The following is an 18112-nucleotide window of genomic DNA, read 5'->3' on the forward strand; positions in this document are numbered from 1 at the left end:
TATGTAATGGTCATTGGTGACATTCATGGTGGTACTTTCAACTCTTCATCAACAACTTGTGAAGAAACTGGTCATAGCTAAATACAGTGTAGGAGATGTAGAATAAACATCCCAGACAGATATCTGGGACAACACATCATTCTTTAAGTTGAAGATTGTTTTGAGCTTCCCACAGAGTAAAACAAAAGTCTCTGTGACAGTGTCACATTTTTCAGCTTCACAACCAGGAGGGTAAGAAAGTCACCTTTTATTTATCTATCTTTTAAAGAAAATACAAGGCTGTATTATCTTCTCAAATACTAACTCTTCAACAAGATACATTATGCATGCCTCTGCATTATTTTAAATTTTTAAATTTTCGTATCCACTTTTGCCACAACATAAATAGTTTGCAAAGAAACTAGAATACGAGTCTGGAACATGGCTTCCTATGCCTTCATCAGTACAAAAAAAAACACCACAACAAAACAAAAAAAAATTGCTTTTCCTAAGATCCCCATACTCTTAAAATAAGACCTATTCATTTACTAAGAACCCATAACACCCAAGGATTGTCTTTTGTCTTTCCTGGGTCCCCCCGACTTGGTCCACAGCTTCAGTTCTGTAATGGACTAACCCACCACCAAAGTAAAGTAGTCTTATTCCACAAATGACCACACACAAGAGATGATCCTTTCTCTACTTTTCAGTGAAGCAAGGACTACAGGACAAGAGCTCCATTAGCTTTTCTATTAATGTAAAAATTATCTAAATTATCATCAGCAAAGTGTTGGACACTTCTAAAAGAGTTGAGAGTCAAAAAGAATGGAGACACTTATGAATTTAAAAATGAAAGAACTGCTAACTTCAGAAATTTAGAATAATGTTGTGGTAGAAAATCAGTGAAAGTTTAAGCTTTATGCATCTATTATTGTCTTTGGTTTGAAAATACCACATGTATTGCAAAATAGGGAAAACGTTATTCTTCTGCAAGCTCATTAAAATATTGACACCCAGAAAGTGCTGCACAGCTAGTGAAAATGGCTGGTAACTAGTATTTGAGCTAGAACACTTTGCAAGTGCTGGTGTGAAGACAGACATGAACTCTATATATAGCCAATATAAGAGCTATATAATAGCCAATGAATTTAGAACCTTTTTAAGTCTCAATAAACTGGAATTATAAAATTAAATAACTCGAAGGAGTTATAAGTAAACAAAGTCTTTATTGTATGAATAGTACATGGTTTGTGATCTGGCCTGAATATTATTATATAATCTTAATTTAAATAAATTATGACTTCATATTTAATTCAAACATTCCTAACACCTTCCTTGTAAAGCCTGAGCAGATCTTAGCTTTAACAAGGGGTCTGTTTAAAATACTGTCTACTGTCTAGTAAAGTTACTTTAATGCTGGTCATTTCCATCTGGAGACATACGAAAAAAGGAACACCATTTTTTTTTCCCCCTGAATTGATGTACTCTATGATTTTTTTGCACTTTAACAATCTGAAGGACGTTAGTTATATGTTACTAGCACTCCCAAGTGATATATAGCCGAATTAACAGTTTAAAAGACCACCACCACAACAACAACCAACCAAAAACCAGAAGAACCATATCTTCCTACAAAGGACAGAATATTTACTTCTATACCCAGCCTTCATCCACACATACTCTGGCTGACTCTTTACCATGAAGCAGGGTGAAAGATGGGAACATCTCTAGGTAGAAAAAGAGAGTGCAATGGTGATAAAGGACATTAAAAAAAAGAAGGGCAATGAAGAAGCCAAGTAAATCCATAAAGCTCCAGTGCTCTACTTCCCTCCCCAGCTCCAGGCTACAAGTTTTTTTCTGAAATTTACCCTCATAAAGTTATGACTAAAAATAAAATAAAATAAAATATAAAATAAAATAAAACAAAATAAAATAAAATAAAATAAAATAAAATAAAATAAAATAAAATAAAATAAAATAAAATAAAATAAAATAAAATAAAATAAAATAAAAACACCTTTTCGTGCAGCCTGTGTGATGTCACTAGTTAAGGTCTCAGTTCAATTCTTGTTAAGGGATTTAACAAGGGCCAAAAATCAGCCATTTAAAATCAACAAGTACTGTCTCCCTGATCTTAAAGGTTTGAATAATTCAGTAGATGTTTCAATATTTTTTTCACATGTGTATAAATAAGACAGCAAATATGGGGCATGAGGAAACAGCGTAAATAGCATAGTGTTTGTTACCAGTATTGCCTGCAGTCAGCAAGGACCAATTAGGCTCGCTCACTGTGCAGCAATATAAATTTGATGTTTGTTACAACTTGCTGTCCAAAAGAATTACATGAGGCACAAGCCAAGGTAAGGCTAGTGTCTAAACTCTGAAACCACAGCACTACAAATGGACAAGGAAAATGTTAGTTTTCCTAAAGTCGCTGGCTCATATTGGGGATTAGGTAAAGAGGCCATGAATTCTTCCCTCACTGCTGCCGTAACAGTGCCAGCAAATACTTGTGTGGGCTTTCAGCTGCCTCAACTACCAAGCTGTCCAAGATGGCTGACGTAATATTTGGGAGCTGCAGCAGTTCCTGTCCTGGATGTCAGGGTTAGGGAAGATAGCAGCAGGCAGGAGGGACTTCCTTTTTGCCATTAAGGACAAGTGGGACTCCTTTTATTCATCCAGGTGGACACAGCTGGATAGCCAGCCCCTAGAAACAAAGGAATCACTAGAAAGACTATTGAAGCAGAGGTAGAAAACTTCACAGAGGTCAGGGGAAGTCTTCTGGGTCTGAAACATTACGCCCAATGTTTTGGTCTAAGTGATTGCTCCCCACACTTTATTGTCCAATGTCAGTTTTTTAACCTCCCTTTACAGGCCTTTTCCTCTTCTTTGCATCACAGAATGGTTGAGGTTGGAAGGGACCATCTGATCCAACTTCTGCTCAAGAAGGCCCACCAAGAGCAGGTTGCCCAGGACCATGTCCAGGCAACTTTTGAATATCTCTGTACCTGTCTGGGAAACCTATGCCAGTACTTGGAAACCTGCGCAGTTGAGAAGTGCTTGTGTTCCAGACTGTGACCATTACCTCTTGTCCTGGTGCTGGGCACCACTGACAAGAGCCTGGCTCTGTCTTCTTTACACCCTCAGACCACCTCCCCACTGAGCCTCCTCTTCTCCAGACTGAGCAGTCCCAAAACTAGTTTCACTGGTTACAGGGATGATGCTTCAGTGTTTCAAGTCCTGTCAAGCATCCAGCAGAAGGGGAGGAGACAGCCAGGAAGTACCTGGCTTTGACTGTGATCCTCTAGGGTGATTTCAGGTCTTGCTGTGACTGGCAGCAGGAGGCAGGTTTTATCACAGTGCCCCAGCAGTGCAGCAGCAGTCTGCATGGAGCTGTCATGGGATTAGACGAAGCCAGAGCTGACTTGTGCACTTTGCATGTGCTCACATTGCAGGGGGTAATTGACCAGCAGAAGTGCATTTTACATACGCAGGGTTTGGCCAGTAGCATTAATGCTTACAGCACCATGGCATATGGGAGGTAAACTTGCTGTTTAAGACAGATAGCAATTATCCAAGTAGGAATGGGTTACAATGAAACATTCATGCTTTTTGAATATACTCACCTACTGAGAACAAAACTATCATCTTTAAACTGAATGTTACTTTCCTCGTTTTCTGCTTTTCAGAAGTACTGTGATGTACCTGCTTCATTGGGTCTTGCTCATTGCCAGCCATATTAGCCCAGTCAACGTCATCTTTTCCCTGTGGGGACCGAGGCTAAGGCTTCTTTATCCCTTTTCAGTTAAAATATCAAAAGTCCTAAAAAACAGCATGTTAAGAGTGGGCATGACTACCAATATTTCAGTATGTGTTATAGCATAACGTCACAGAAGAAATGTCCCCTACCCTATCTTTTCTGGAGGCTGAAGCTCCTGAAGAGCTAGATCATTGGTATGGCTGGCTGTGAGATCTTCGCTGCATTTTCCACCAAAGCTTCAGCTTTGGATAGTGCAAGGCTTCTTTGTAAAACTGAGCCAAAGAGTCATTGAAATCTTTGCCCTCTGAGAAAATATGTTAAGATTTTACCATTTTATTCCCCAGCAAAAATGAGCTCTAATCAGTTTCATCCTTTTAGGACTGAGAAAATAATATATAAATTAAAAGAAAAAAAAATCACGGAGAAAAGTCATGTGTCATCACTTTAAAATATAATCTCCATTTTTGGTTTAGTTCTTATATCTCCCATTAAATTTAGTAAATCTTAAGGTGTTTTTTTTGTTTGTTTGTTTTGTTTTGTTTTGTTTCACTTCTTACAGATTTGTAAATCTCTTGATCTCTCAAGACTTACCATTTGCCTATAAATATATGCAGACTGCTTTTCTGGTCTTACTTAAAAGTGAATAGTATTCTTTTATCTGTCATTTTACTAGTTTTCATCTGCACAAAGATGGTTTAAATCCAAATTCTTTGGCTTGGTTTATATTATAACATTTATTATTGAAATCACATAAGTCCATGTTCTGTTCTCAGATTTTTGGAAAACAGAGTCATGTGCAACCTGCAAGAGAATCTTTAAGGATAATGAAAGAAAAATACACAGTGATGAAAGACTTGACCTGGGCATCTTTAAACAGCTATAAAAGCATTAGATATTTTGCAAATTCAAGGAGACAGCAGCTTCTGAGACAGCATGATAGGAATAAAATTAATATAAAATAAAATAAAATAAAATAAAATAAAATAAAATAAAATAAAATAAAATAAAATAAAATAAAATAAATAAAACTCAATTTTCTTCTAGAAAACAAATTTTTGTGAATAAACTTGTAAAAAATATTATTTTAAATGGGATGGTAAAGTGGTTTTCTTTAAAATGAAGAAAAATATATTTTACCATAAAATACAACAAGCATTTTAAACTTTACCATTACTTGTTTCAGAGTATTATGCTTCCATTTTCACTGCATATAATACAATTAGCAGTTTGTTTGATGGAAACCAACGATTACATCATAATTAGAAGCCTCCCAGTAGTAAGGCAATACAGTGTATTCACACCTCTTATTAAAGTGGATAGAAGCAATCCAGCAGAATTAAATAAAAAGTTTTAGCTACTGAATATGTTAAGGCCTGGAGGAATAAATAAATCATACTAGTAATAAAAAAAAAAAAAGCTTGTAGAAGAATCTGTAGATATTGCTGTAACTGAACACAGAAGAGTATGCAGTTTATCATTTCAAGCATTGCAAATGAAAATGGATAACTAGTTGATGTATTAATTAAAGTAAGATAAAATCTCCAAGTCCAGCACAGCTTGCCAGCCATGAAGAAAGTTAAACACTCGAATTGTAAAGGTGTTTATCAGTGTTTCTTGCCATCTGAAATACATTTAGGTATTTTTAAAAGATTGCCTTCCTTCGTGTCTAACAAAAATGTAATCAGGACATCTTTACAAAGACAGCTTTGGTCTTGATAACCATGGCAGGTTCTGATTTCCCCTGTTCTTTCACTCCATTCATAATATAGTAGAGGAACACAGTCATACATTGACTTAATTATATCCATAATACTTCATTTCTATATTAAGACAATTGAAATCAAATGTCAATTAGTTGTTTTGAAATACTAGGAAATTGTTGTTATAATTATTATTATTACAGTAAAATATAATATTTTTCTCAGCCCATTCCCAAATGAATTATTGTGTATACATGCAACTGGTGGGGTGGAGAGGCAGCAGCTGGAAGAATGGACAAATCAGATTTTGAGAGTGACTGCTTTTCATTGCATCATCAGAGAAGGGCCCTGTCTGGTACTATGTCACCAGCCAGGACAGAGCAGTAACTTAAAACAGCACAGAGCATCTGCACTCTGCTCTCCATCTTGAGTGCCTTACTTGCTTGTTCAGGTCCATACTGTTTACCAGATTTGAGATTCCAGAAAGGTTTTACCCTTTGGTCAGTTTAACATAAATCTTTGAAGGCATTTTTAAGCCTGCCTGAAAGCCCGGGGTGCAGTTTCATATGGATTTAATTCCCTGTAGTTGCTGAGACTCAGGCATTGTTGGTACCTTGATTTTTACTTTTAGCTGTCCATGGACACTATTTAGTCTTGTAAAAGCTGTGACATAATTAAAGTCTTGGGCTTGATGTAGGGTGTGTGGAAGAGTCCTGATGACATATGTAGTGCAAGAGGTTGGGCAAGATGAAGTGGGGAAGTCTTCTGACCTTAGACCACAAAACTAGCAGTGTGACACTTCGTCCAGGTCACCCCACAGAGTTCATGTTTAAGAATTTCCCATACCTCCTAAGTGAAAAAATCCCAGCCTTAATAAAATTATGAGCACATTGTTTGCTTGTTGAAAGAACTAAGAATTTTTCATACCATATTACAAAACCAAAGAAATTTAACGTGAGCTGGAACTTCTGAAGATTAGACTAAATTAGTGAGTAGCCCCCTGTAAGCTGTGCAAGGACAGCAGCTACCAGCAGCTGGTAACACAAGCAGCTGCTAGTTTAAGGAGCTCTGCAGCAAGGTGGAGTGAACAGTGGGTGACAACTTTGTTACAAAGTTGTCCCTTTCCAGTGGTCAGACCTCCTCAAAATTCCTCACATAGGATATTTGGTTTAAAAGAAGCAAAGCACAGAATCACCAAGAAATTCAATGTCACTCTACTTTACAGATGGCAAAGCAGACTCTTGTTCTGAAGAAAAAACAAACAAACAAAAAAATTTAAGATGCATTTTCACTGGAATATTTTTTTGAAATTTAATTCACTCCCAACATGGCTGTTGGTAGAAAGTTTGATAAGCAGTAAATTGATGCAGTAACTATTTCAGTAACTATTTAAAAATTCAATTAAAAGCTTACAAAAATTACAGAATTTTGATAAAATAAATTAATATTTACTCAAGCCAACAAACTTTATGAAAATTTATGGTAAAGCTCTTTCCTGCTTGAAGTGTTGGTTTTCAGAAGTCAGATTTTGTGAGAAAATCAATTAATGTCATAGAAATCATTTTTTTTTTTTTTTTAAATCTAATTTATCTTTCTGGTACTGAAAGACAAAAACCACACATAAATGCAATGGGAAATACAGACTTCACCTGAGACCTGCAAAATTATTTATGTGCTTTTTCAGAGCTGCTTAAGCAGAGCAGAAGCAAGGCGAGATGCTGCGAAAGTGGCACTCATCAACTCTCTCTTCAATGAACTTCCCTGTCGCAGGATCACAAAGGAATTCATCATAGAAAGTGTTCGGGAGGCTGTTTCCTCAACCAGTGTAAGTACAAAAAGAATAATAAAATAAACCAGGAGAGAAAAAGCAAGTGAAAGTATGTATGATCTTGTAGATCATCAAATCAAAGCTTCACATACCCTACTATCTTTTCTCTACCAATGATCAACAGATAGCACATGAGAACAGTGTTAATGAATGAAATATACATGATTATTATTCTCCAAAACTAGTGGATTTTTCACCAGCCAACAAATAAGGTTTTAGTGATTTTTTTCACCTTTGTGGTAGTAAAGATTGTCCAAGTCAATTTTGTGTTTAATGTAGTCGTATTAAAACATCATTTTTGAAAAGCTGTGTTAGTCCTTAAAGTCTGCTCATGATTTGTTTTCTCTGGTATACCTAGATAAAATATTTACAGTTGAAAAAAAAAAATATTCACAGTTTAGAACACTACAATGTAGCAAGTATCATCTGAGGGTATTAGAAATCTTTTAAAATGAAAATATTGATTTGCTAAAAGGCATGTATCATAGATTAAGGAAAGATTAACTTATTTTCTCATATGTTTGCAGAAGATATTTCTGATAGTAAGTGTGGAAGAGATATTTAAAATTTTAGAAGCATCACTATTGTATTTTGTGACATGATTGTAGTGTTCACCTTCTGAGCAGAAAGTGTTGTAGTCCCTCATGAGATGTATTTGGGGAACGATGTAGAAACAGATGAGTGTAAGGAGGTCTGGTCTGTATCTGTTTTACAGATGAAAGAATGTTTTTCTTTCCCAGTATTGTGAATTTTATACATTTTAGAGGGACAAAAATCCATAAAAGTTAGGAAAAGTAGAGCATGATTTATTTGCGTATGCAATTTAAAGGGAGTTTTGATTCAAGTAATTTATCATTTTTTATGGAAATTTTCGAGGTAAAAGGTTATATGCTTCACAGAGTTCTGCTTGGATTTCCTTAGGGATATTTAAAAGCCAGCATAAATATTGCAGAAGTGGTGTGTTAACGCTACAGCATCCAAAAGCCATAAATTTACTTGCAGTTCAGTGGAACCATATTGGGTAGAAATCTGTTTAACTTTCTTAAGTTGCCATTGAACACCTGGGGTTATGCAAAGGAATCTGTCCAAAATTATCTCATTCCTTTTTCTAGGTTTTCCCCTACAAAAGAGAGGGAAGAGAATGAATTTAAGTGAAACTCAGCCCCTTGCTCTACCTGGCTAATTCATATAGCTTTTGAATTATATTGAAAAATTAAATGTAAGACTATGGACCATGTCATCATGCTTCATCAGTATGGTCACAGATATACTTTATTAAATGTACTCATTCTATAGACATACATTATGAGATACGAAACCTACACAGTCAGCATTTGGGTATTAGCATTTGGGTACTATTTGGGTACTAAGAATTTCTTAGATGCCTGAATCTAGACAGAACTGGTTTAATTGAAGGGGCATTTTGTTGACTCGCCTCAAACAGTTATACTTAAGGCTTTAGATGGATGAGCAACAGTACCACAGAGATTAGTAAATCCTGGAGCCAGGAGATGCCTCTCCTATCAATAGAGCACTGGGACTTCAAAGATCAGTTAAAGGGCAGCAGGGTATTAATGTAAGAATATTATATACGGCTGAGCCACCAATCACTGTCAGTTTATTTCAGAAGTGCTCAGGAGGGATGCTGCTTTGGTTTATAAGAAAAACCAAGAACTGCTTCAAAAATCTAGTCCCTCATTATAGTCCCATTACAGTCAATTTATGTTAAGGCTGTCAAAGCAAGAGAGTATTTTATCTTTTTGACTGAGGAGGGAAAAACAAGTCTGGACAGAACAATAACAGATTTTTTCCCTTTCTTTTCTGCATCTTTTCCTTCCCCAGTCTCGTATTTCCTTTTGTCTTTACACCTAGTATAAGCCTTTGTAGGAGCTTCAGGATGACCAGTTACTTCACCTATACAATTTTTCTTTTTGTAGAGAAATTAAAGCTTCCTAATGGCCTTTTTTCTCCCAAAATTATATGTCTTCTTTACAATAATGCCATTCTTTTTTTGGGGAGTAGAAATAATCAGACGAGTGGCAGCCTGGCTAGACAGAAATGAAAGAACTCTTGAGCAGGTAGTGTGAAAATCACACCCACGAGGAAGGGCACATCAGATAAACTATAAATATATCAGCAGAAAAAATATTTAAGGGTCAGTAGGAGCTGCATTGGAGGCTAGCTAGGGAAGCCTCTGGAGTGCTAAATGCTTACTGCAAAGTAAACATTAAAGCATTTCTGGTTAATCCCACAACTTCTTTCCTCCTACCGGTGACCAACGGGTCATTAGGCACTTTAGCACTCTGATTTTCTGTCACTCTGGGAAGACCCAGGAACATGTGAAGGCACTGAAATCTCTAATGCTAAATTCGTCAGTGTTTAAGGAGAAAGAAACCAGAGTTTACCAGTTGCCAGGGTCATTTCACAGTAATCAGATGGTACACAAAACGTTGGTGAAAGCAATAACATCCAAGGTAACTATGTTTTACAAAAACAGACTCCCAAACAGTTTGCTGGGGAAAGGAATGGAAGGGCATTAAAAATGACTCAGGATTGCAGTAACAAAACATGTTAATAACTTTAAAATATGCATCACATCAAAAAGCAACCACTTGCATTCTAATCACATTCTCTTGTTTCTTCCCTAAGGGTAACCTAAAGGATGCTGATGACCCCAGTACTAGTATTGGAGCCTATCATTACATGCTAGAGTCAAACATTGGAAAGACAATGCTGGAATTTCAGGTATCAGGATAACAGTGCGGCTTCTGCATCATTCACAGCTGAATGAAGCAACTTAATTTCATTACTAATATCTAAAAGAACGATAAAATGCGCTCTTTTATTCCACATCCTGATGAAAAATATGAAGATAAATATATATAATTTGAGAAAATACGCTGGACGCTAAACTTATACTGGATGTATACTGGACTGGTGCATCCTAGTGAGAGAGCACCTGACTTCCTGCACTGGAATTTGAAAGAGAACCTAGAAATATTGTAGGAAGTGGTTGAGTCACCATCCCTGGAGGTCTTTAAGAGACGTTTAGATGTTGAGCTTAGTGATATGGTTTAGTGGAGGACTTGTTAGTGTTAGGTCAGAGGTTGGACTGGGTGATCTTGGAGGTCTCTTCCAACCTAGACGATTTTGTGATTCTGTGAATATGGGTGAATGAATTGTCACACAGTGCCTAATGTAACATCTAAGTGCAAATATTCTTGTAATTCTGGTCATTTCAATGGAATGTTGACCACTTCTGATCCTCTGTCAGAACCTTTTCAAAATTTTACACCAAATTGAAAAAACCTTTCAGAACTGAAAAAAAACACTTCAGAAAAGACTATCAAGACAATATCAAAATATCAATATCAAATATCAGGACAATAACAAAATCTCCAGTTGCTTTTTTGCAGCTTTCTAAATTAACCAAACCGTACGTAAAACCTCCATCCACAAACAATTATTTCATATAGGTACCAATGTAGGTACATATTTCTATGTTTGCTTTTCCTCCATTTGATGAAATATGAATTGGGGTGAAGTCATATAAACCTTAAACAGCCTGCAGTATACTGTAAAGTTTTGCCTGAGGTTAACAAATAACACAAGGTAACTGGAAATAGGTGCTATGTTATGGGGGGGCCAGTCTGCTTCACCTTACTGCTGCAAGAAAGACACAGCCACACACAAATTTCAAATGAGTGGAGAGGGGGAGCAAATTTGGGAAAACAGTATGAATATTCCTAGAGCATGCCCATTTTGAACTGCATTTTTGCAGAAGCCTATGCATTCAAGCTGAGTTACAAGTAACATCTCATTGTGGCATATCTAACCCAGAGTGAAAAATGTCATCAAGGGAAAAGCTGCCCTATTTATTTAATATCATAAATAATGATACTGCACTGGAAATAGTAAACTTTCAGGAGAGTCGCTGTGGCTTAAGTTACATCCTTCTGATGTCCAGTCTTACCCCTTCTCCTGTTCCCAAGATGCACTTCATGCAGGGGTGGAAGCCAACAGGAATTTGAGAAATGACTTTAAAAAATCGGGCTTTGAGAAAGAACACACTCAAAATGCAACCACATTTAAAGGAGTAATATGTTGTGGCCTACAAGAAGAGAGTTTTGTGAAAGAAAATATGTTTATAAATCCAAATCCAAAATTATCCTAATTAAAATTTAGTGTCTGTTCCTCACCACTTTGACAAGTAAGACAAGAAGCTTTGAGTGACTCATGGTGAATGGAGTTAAATCCATTTGGAGGCCAGTCACTATTGGTGTCCCCCAGGGTTCAGTATTGGTGTCAGTTCTCTTCAATACCTTTATCAATGATCTGGATCAAGTGCACCCTCAGTAATTTTCCAGATGACACTCCATCACAATGAAGGTTAGAAAGTAAGTAATTTAAAGCTCTAAATACCACAGCGCTATGACCACAGGCAAGGTTGTAGTGGTCACCTAAAAGCAAGTAAGAGCTTCTTTGCAGATCACTCTTAAACCTATATTGCTTAGAATATGATTACGGGTGGCCATCGTGCGTGCCTGCAAGTAATTGCATTCCTGGAAACCTTGCATGTTTCACAGCAGGCCCCTGAATGTACACAGTTGTTTAAAGCTTCCAATGTGGAAAGAGCAGGTGTCTCCCTTTTTGATTCAGGATCCTCAGGCAATCCTCAGGCAAAACATTCCTTTGCATGTAAAATGCCACCCACTTGGCGGTCACATTTTTTAATTGACGGCACATCCTGCATATATGTGAAAATGTAACAGCCTGCTCAGACGTAGGAGATCTAGACCCCCACAAAGATTTAACTACCTGGGAGATAAATCCCTCAGTTTTAAGTATTTACATCCCTCACCCCCACCACCAAATTTGGCTTTTTCAGTGCTGAGCTGCACTGCCTGTTTGATTCCTCCACAAGCCTGGGAGGATAGCCTAAAACTTAGTAGCATGGTTTAGTGGTGGACTTGTCAGTACGAGGTTAAAGCTTGGACTAGGTGATCTTGGAGGTCTTTTCCAACCTGAATGACTCTATGATTCCATGATTTTTAGTACTCTACTTGCATCAAAAGAAGAAATACTAGCTGTCAGCTCCCTGGCTATAAGCCTTTCATTTTCTAATTCTTCTAATGGGATTTGGATTAATATTATTCCTTTATGTCATCACTTTTAAACACCGAATCTGCTCTATTTCTTTTTTCTCTTAAGCAAAAAGGTGTGTTTTTCAAAAATTTCAATCTGTAATCAGTATGCTTCCATTTTGCAGGAGCTGATGATTGTCTTTCAGCTTCTACATTGGAACGGAAGCCTTAAAGCGCTACGTGAAACAAAGTGCTCCCGGCAGGTATGACATAACTAACATCTAAAAGTTGGCTGTGTGAGTGGGCAACTACCTGAGGTTAAAATATGTAAATCTATATACTTTCTGAAGTTCTGAATTAATGTATTTTTACTTTATTTTGATATAAGCGGGACTTCAGACAAAGCTAAATTTTAAAATACATTTACATGTTCTGTATTTGTCCCTTGTTATCACTGCAAGAAGCCCTGGACTATTTTCAGTTTTATCTATCAAGAAACAGGTGGAAAATTGACTGGAGAAAAACTGTTACCCCAGCATGGTTTGACTTCCATTTTTGGGAAAACATTTGTAAATGCATTAGATTGAAAAATTTCAAGATATTTTTTAACTTCTGAAATTAAGTTTTGTACTGTACTACAATCTACAGAAAAATATGCATTCGGAGTTTTCCAAAGGGAAGAAAATTACTTTTAACATTTAAAAAGTCACCTCTCTTCAAGAAAAATCATAGGCAAATTTAGTTCCATCTTAGCATTTTAAGCCTCTTATAAAGTAATTCAACATTTGATGGACATTTTATTCCCTTGTAGTGATCAGCTTATTAAAGATGTATAGAATGTTACAAAAGGATTGCTGTGTAATTTTTGCCCAGCTGAATTGTTCTTGAGGAAACTGTTGGGAAAAAAAAATAAAAAATTGTAACTAACTTCCATAACTGTTGTTACTTTCCTGAATAATAGGAAGTAATTTCCTACTATTCCCAGTATTCCTTAGATGAAAAGATGAGAAGTCACATGGCCCTGGACTGGATTATGAAGGAGCAAGAATCTCCAGGAATTATTTCCCAAGAGCTGCAAGTGGCTCTTAGGGAACTGGAGGAAGTCAGGAAAGCCGGGCAAGAACTGAGGTTCTACAAAGAAAAGAAGGAAATACTGAGCTTAGCACTGAGTCAGATCTACAGTGATCAAGTTACCACTTCTTCATGGGATGATCAAATGAGCTTGGCCCTACATGGCTACCAGTAACCTTGAAGAAGGTGTTTGACTTCAAACTGTAACATATTTGTCTAGGTTGAAAATACCCCATGTGTAAATTGGTAACGTTCTTTTCCATGGATGTTTTAATTTCTGTATCTAAAAGCACTGATGTCTTTTTTTGGTTTTCATTTTTATTTGGTGGATAGAAATATTCTTCAGGTCACGCCAAAGCTACCACGAATATTTGATGTAGTACTGGTACTAAGATATATGTAAACCTAAATGGAGACAAACCACAGAAAGGTTTTATGGTACTCTGGATTTTGAGTTCTGCGAAAAGGCTCTATATTTTCTTTACTGAAGATGTAAAAATTGTTGTCAGAAACCTACAGACTGTTAGCAATGAAAGACAAAAAGGGCAGTTTAGACACTGGTGCCTTTTTACTCTCAGACTCCTTCACAGCATCTGTGTGTCCTCTTGGCAGTGTTGAAGTTCATTTATTCTGTTTATTCAAGGGTAGCAAGAACCTTCCAAGCAGAAAAAAAAAAAAAGTTGCACACAACTATTACTCTGGATTCAATGTGCTTCAAAACTCTGTTGCAGCCAACAAGATGTTACAAAGCTGTAAAAACATAAAGATAAGCAAAAATTAGTAGATTGACCAGGTTCTGTCTAGTATGGACAAAAAATGGTATGTGATAATAGTCTGCCAGTCAGACTTTATCTGCCTTTTCAAAGAGATTTGACTTACTTGCACTGCAACAAATGCCTACTGAGATTCAAGATCTTTCCTTTCCCCTTTCTGACTGTGAACATAATTCCTCTGCCAGAAGGTGCTGCTCCTGGAGCAAAGTCAGCAGCATATGGCTGCATCAGGCAAGGGCTCATAATAACCGGCATGTTATTTTAGCAGATGATGAAGACAGAAAGGTGCTAAGACACTGGACAACTAATTTGAGCTAATTTCTTTCTAATTCTGCTTCCCAGAAGCTTCTGCCAGAAGAATGGACACCTGGCAGAGCTGTAATTTAAATCAACCCAGTAGTATCAGAAGTAATTTGTAGCATTATTACAATTTATTTTAAACTTTGTATATTTTCACATAAAAGAGCCAAATAGTTCAACTGGAAGAGAAACAGGCTGGGAAAAAAACATTTTTGTCCCTTGTGGAACTGGGCACACAACTACGTCACGTCTCATATATATAAAAAAAAAAAAAAAAAAAAAGCAAGGAAACAGGTCAGCAGTAATAATCCTGCTGCAAAACTGTTCACACTACTGCTAGGGAAGTAGTCAGCAATAACAATTCTGATGCAGAACTATGCACACCACTGCTAGCGAGAGGATGTGGGACGGCTGTACAGTACAGATGCCTAGCACAGGGGGAGCCAAGCTGCCTTTAGAGCCTACCTACAGAAATCACAGCTTGAAAAGGAACAGGAGTAGTGCAGAATTTGAGAAAATTGTAATGGAATTTTATTTCTGAAGGAAGAAAAACAGACATTGCTGTGTTCCTCCCCGCCCCCCCTTCTTGTCTACTGTACATGAATTTTCCAGAGGAAAGAAAAGAAAGCAGCCTCCCTCCACAGCAATCTGAGATCTCTGCCTAAGATGATAGTGGCATGGACTTTAAGAGTCTTGGATTCTTTCTTTATGCCCACTGAGGAGGGAAGAATCTTAATTTATTGGCAGGAACCAACAAGTCCCAAGAGCAGAAAATCATTTTGAAGCAATATTATTATGTAGGATGAAAAATGGAAAAAAAATGGATATTGAGCAATATACTAGTTAATAGGAAACTTCATTTTTTTTTTCCTTTTGAATGACACATCAAAAGAGTGTACACAGCTGGCTGACTCTGTTACTCAAAAACCATGTTTTATTAACTGGAGGAGTAACTTTTTCTAACTTTTAATACTTTGACAGGACCGTTTTAAACATACTCCTCTTTCAGGACATTCCAGATGTACAACAATAAAGTGAAAACAATTTTCACATTGCATCAACAGATTATACATACTACCTTGTGCATTTAGGTTGAGTAATTTATGTAATGGTTTGTCTCCCATCAATGCAGTATCTAAATTATTTAAAACAGCGGATTATACACAAAGTACTGAGAAAAAAAAAAGGATTTCTGTTTGTTGATCAGATGAAGAAATAAACAATTACACTACAATGGACTGACTGATACTTCACCATTCAAGCTTTATTTTTCCTATTAGCTACTTCAGCTGTAAGGATTTCTACATAAATCAACGCATCAACACACAGACAAATAAGTCAGAAGCCACGTCCCAGCTCTCTGTGCAGTCTGAGCTAATGCGAAGACACAAACTAGAGGCTGCCTTTGCCAGGTTGCATTTAACAAGTACTGCCTACTTTCCCATTTGCACCATCCTCACCTCACTCCTGTCTCTCCTCACCATATTTTTATCTTAATATAAGCCTTAGCACGAGATAAGCCCAGTTGTCGTCAGCACAAACTATGCTCAGGTACCTAGCAGAAGATAAGTGAAATGTCCCTTTGGATTACAAAATGTACATGTAGCATGGATTACATGGGTTACTCTGGCATTACCCTCAATAGATACATAGACACCTGCAATTTCTGGAAGTAACTATGTGTTGAGGGAACCAGACTCAATCCCAACTTTTCTGTAACAAAATACACCCATTTGCCAGTTGTTGGGAAGATGTATAGCCATCTTACTGTGCAACCACATCATTCCTTCAGAGGGACAGTCAGGTAAAGGATGCTTTGAAGTTTCGTAGAAAAAATTCCTGTTCAGGGCAGCTGAGAAGCAAAGGTTATTGTAGTTTCTAATACGAGCCCTCTGAAGTGTTGCCCCTCTTGCTCTTTATCTTAAACTCTTCGCTACTTGAGAAGAGAATGGTACATGCGTATTTCATCTGTTTACATCACAAAGAGATGAAGTTGTATCAGGAGATGTAATGCCATGAACAGGGTGGAATGCATCCAGAAAATTCAGAAGTGATGACAAAAGTTTGCTAAATAAACCAGCAGACAGGGAAAACCAGAATCCTTTGACCCCTGATGCACACTCCTGTCAGGAAGCTTGTATCATTTACTTTGGATTAAAATTGGCAGAGAAAGCTCTCCCACCAGGCTATTTCACCATCTGCTTGTGAAAATATCCAGAGTATTTTTGCCTTCACCCTATTAAAGAGAGGTATATGGAAGCTCTGCTTTGCCACATTTATCCTAGGTATTGTTGTTCTCACACACATTAAAAGCTGGATTTTCAGGACCAAAACAAGTGGCCTGAAAGAGGAAAAAAAGAAAATCAGTGTAAATGTTGTTGCTCATGGTAAGATGCAGCAGTTTACTGTGCCTTAAAACTTAGCTTTATTTTTGGTATATCCCAGTTAGTGCAATATTAACAACAAAGAACAACTGTAGAAAAAAAAAAAAAAAAAGCCTAACACTTTGAACACATTGGATTTAACAATCTGTCAGACATTTGACAACAGAGGTTGCCAAAAGCAGACACCAGTCTTTTGCTGCCTCTATTCAGATGGATGTTCACTACTGTCATCTACAACCTCAACCCTTTTCAAAGGAAAACACTGCGTAAGACTGACTGATGATCTCATCTCAATGAAACCAAAACTCTGGGCGTATTTGATAATGTACCAAGTCACTGTCACTAAACTTGGAGCACCTGAGCCTGTTCCTCCTGGTCTTAGATTCATTAGCCTTATCTCCCTCCCCACTCCCCCCCCTCCCCTTTTTCTTTTTCTTGAAGTTTATTCTTTGTTTTCTGTTGGTCAAGGTATTTCCTAATTTAAAGGAACAAGTAAGTAGGGGAAAAGGTATGTAAAGGTATGTAAATCACAATTATTTGTACTCTCTTTGTGTGTACTTATTGTATTAATCTTTTAATTATAGCTGAGCTTTAAAATTACATATTTAGCCAGATTCTTCCTCCTCATGTTAAAGTGCCCTGGTTGTAAGATATAAGACATTGGCTTTTTCACTCTTCCGCACATGTAATTTTAGCTCTGCCTTTTATATGCATCACTTCTATTCACAGCTTCTCCACAGCTTTGAGTTCCTGTATGACACTTCCTGCAAATCATGTATGGAGAAGTACATAGTAAACTCTAACTGTTTGGTAGGAAATATAGATATAAAACCAGGAATTATTTCCCGTGATCTGGAGGCCAGTTAGATTCACAGCCTACTTGGTTATGACAGCTATAAAAAGTTGTGGTACTGATTTAAAAAGCATGTACATTGGATTAATATTGACAATATTACTGTAAAACACAACTCAGATAAAAAAAATCCATGTATTAAAAAGTCAAGAAATACAAGTAATCATTGTGGCCATTACAGACATAAAAAAATAGAGATTCTGTACAACAGTGCAAACAGTAAAGAAAAGGGTTTTAAACACACAATAAGTGAATTAGCCCAAGACAGCAATTGTAACCATTATTCATAAAGTGGCAGAAACCATCAGTCAAGGACCAAGAAGTCCCTGTGGAAGGCAGGGTATAATGTATAAATGTATTACACATTTATCTATATCTAT

At 36.9% G+C, this 18112-nt stretch overlaps 1 protein-coding gene across 2 annotated transcripts in view; it reads left to right on the top strand.

Annotated features, from left to right (window-relative positions):
- LOC310889500 (protein limb expression 1) overlaps positions 1 to 14786 on the top strand; it is a 28920-nt gene extending 14134 nt beyond the window's left edge. The window contains exons 3-6 of one of the 2 annotated variants that reach the window (XM_083817043.1): positions 7124 to 7264; positions 9917 to 10012; positions 12537 to 12614; positions 13337 to 14786. In XM_083817043.1, the coding sequence (XP_083673169.1) occupies positions 7124 to 7264; positions 9917 to 10012; positions 12537 to 12614; positions 13337 to 13597 (576 nt within the window). In that variant the 3' untranslated portion in view covers positions 13598 to 14786. Of the gene's footprint in view, positions 1 to 7123; positions 7265 to 9916; positions 10013 to 12536; positions 12615 to 13312 lie in introns of both variants that reach the window. The other variant, XM_083817042.1, reaches the window with a different exon arrangement.
- Positions 14787 to 18112: the final 3326 nt, after the last annotated feature.

The sequence above is a fragment of the Anser anser genome (assembly GCF_964211835.1).
Source record: "Anser anser genome assembly, chromosome: Z".
Taxonomy (NCBI): Eukaryota; Metazoa; Chordata; class Aves; order Anseriformes; family Anatidae; genus Anser; species Anser anser.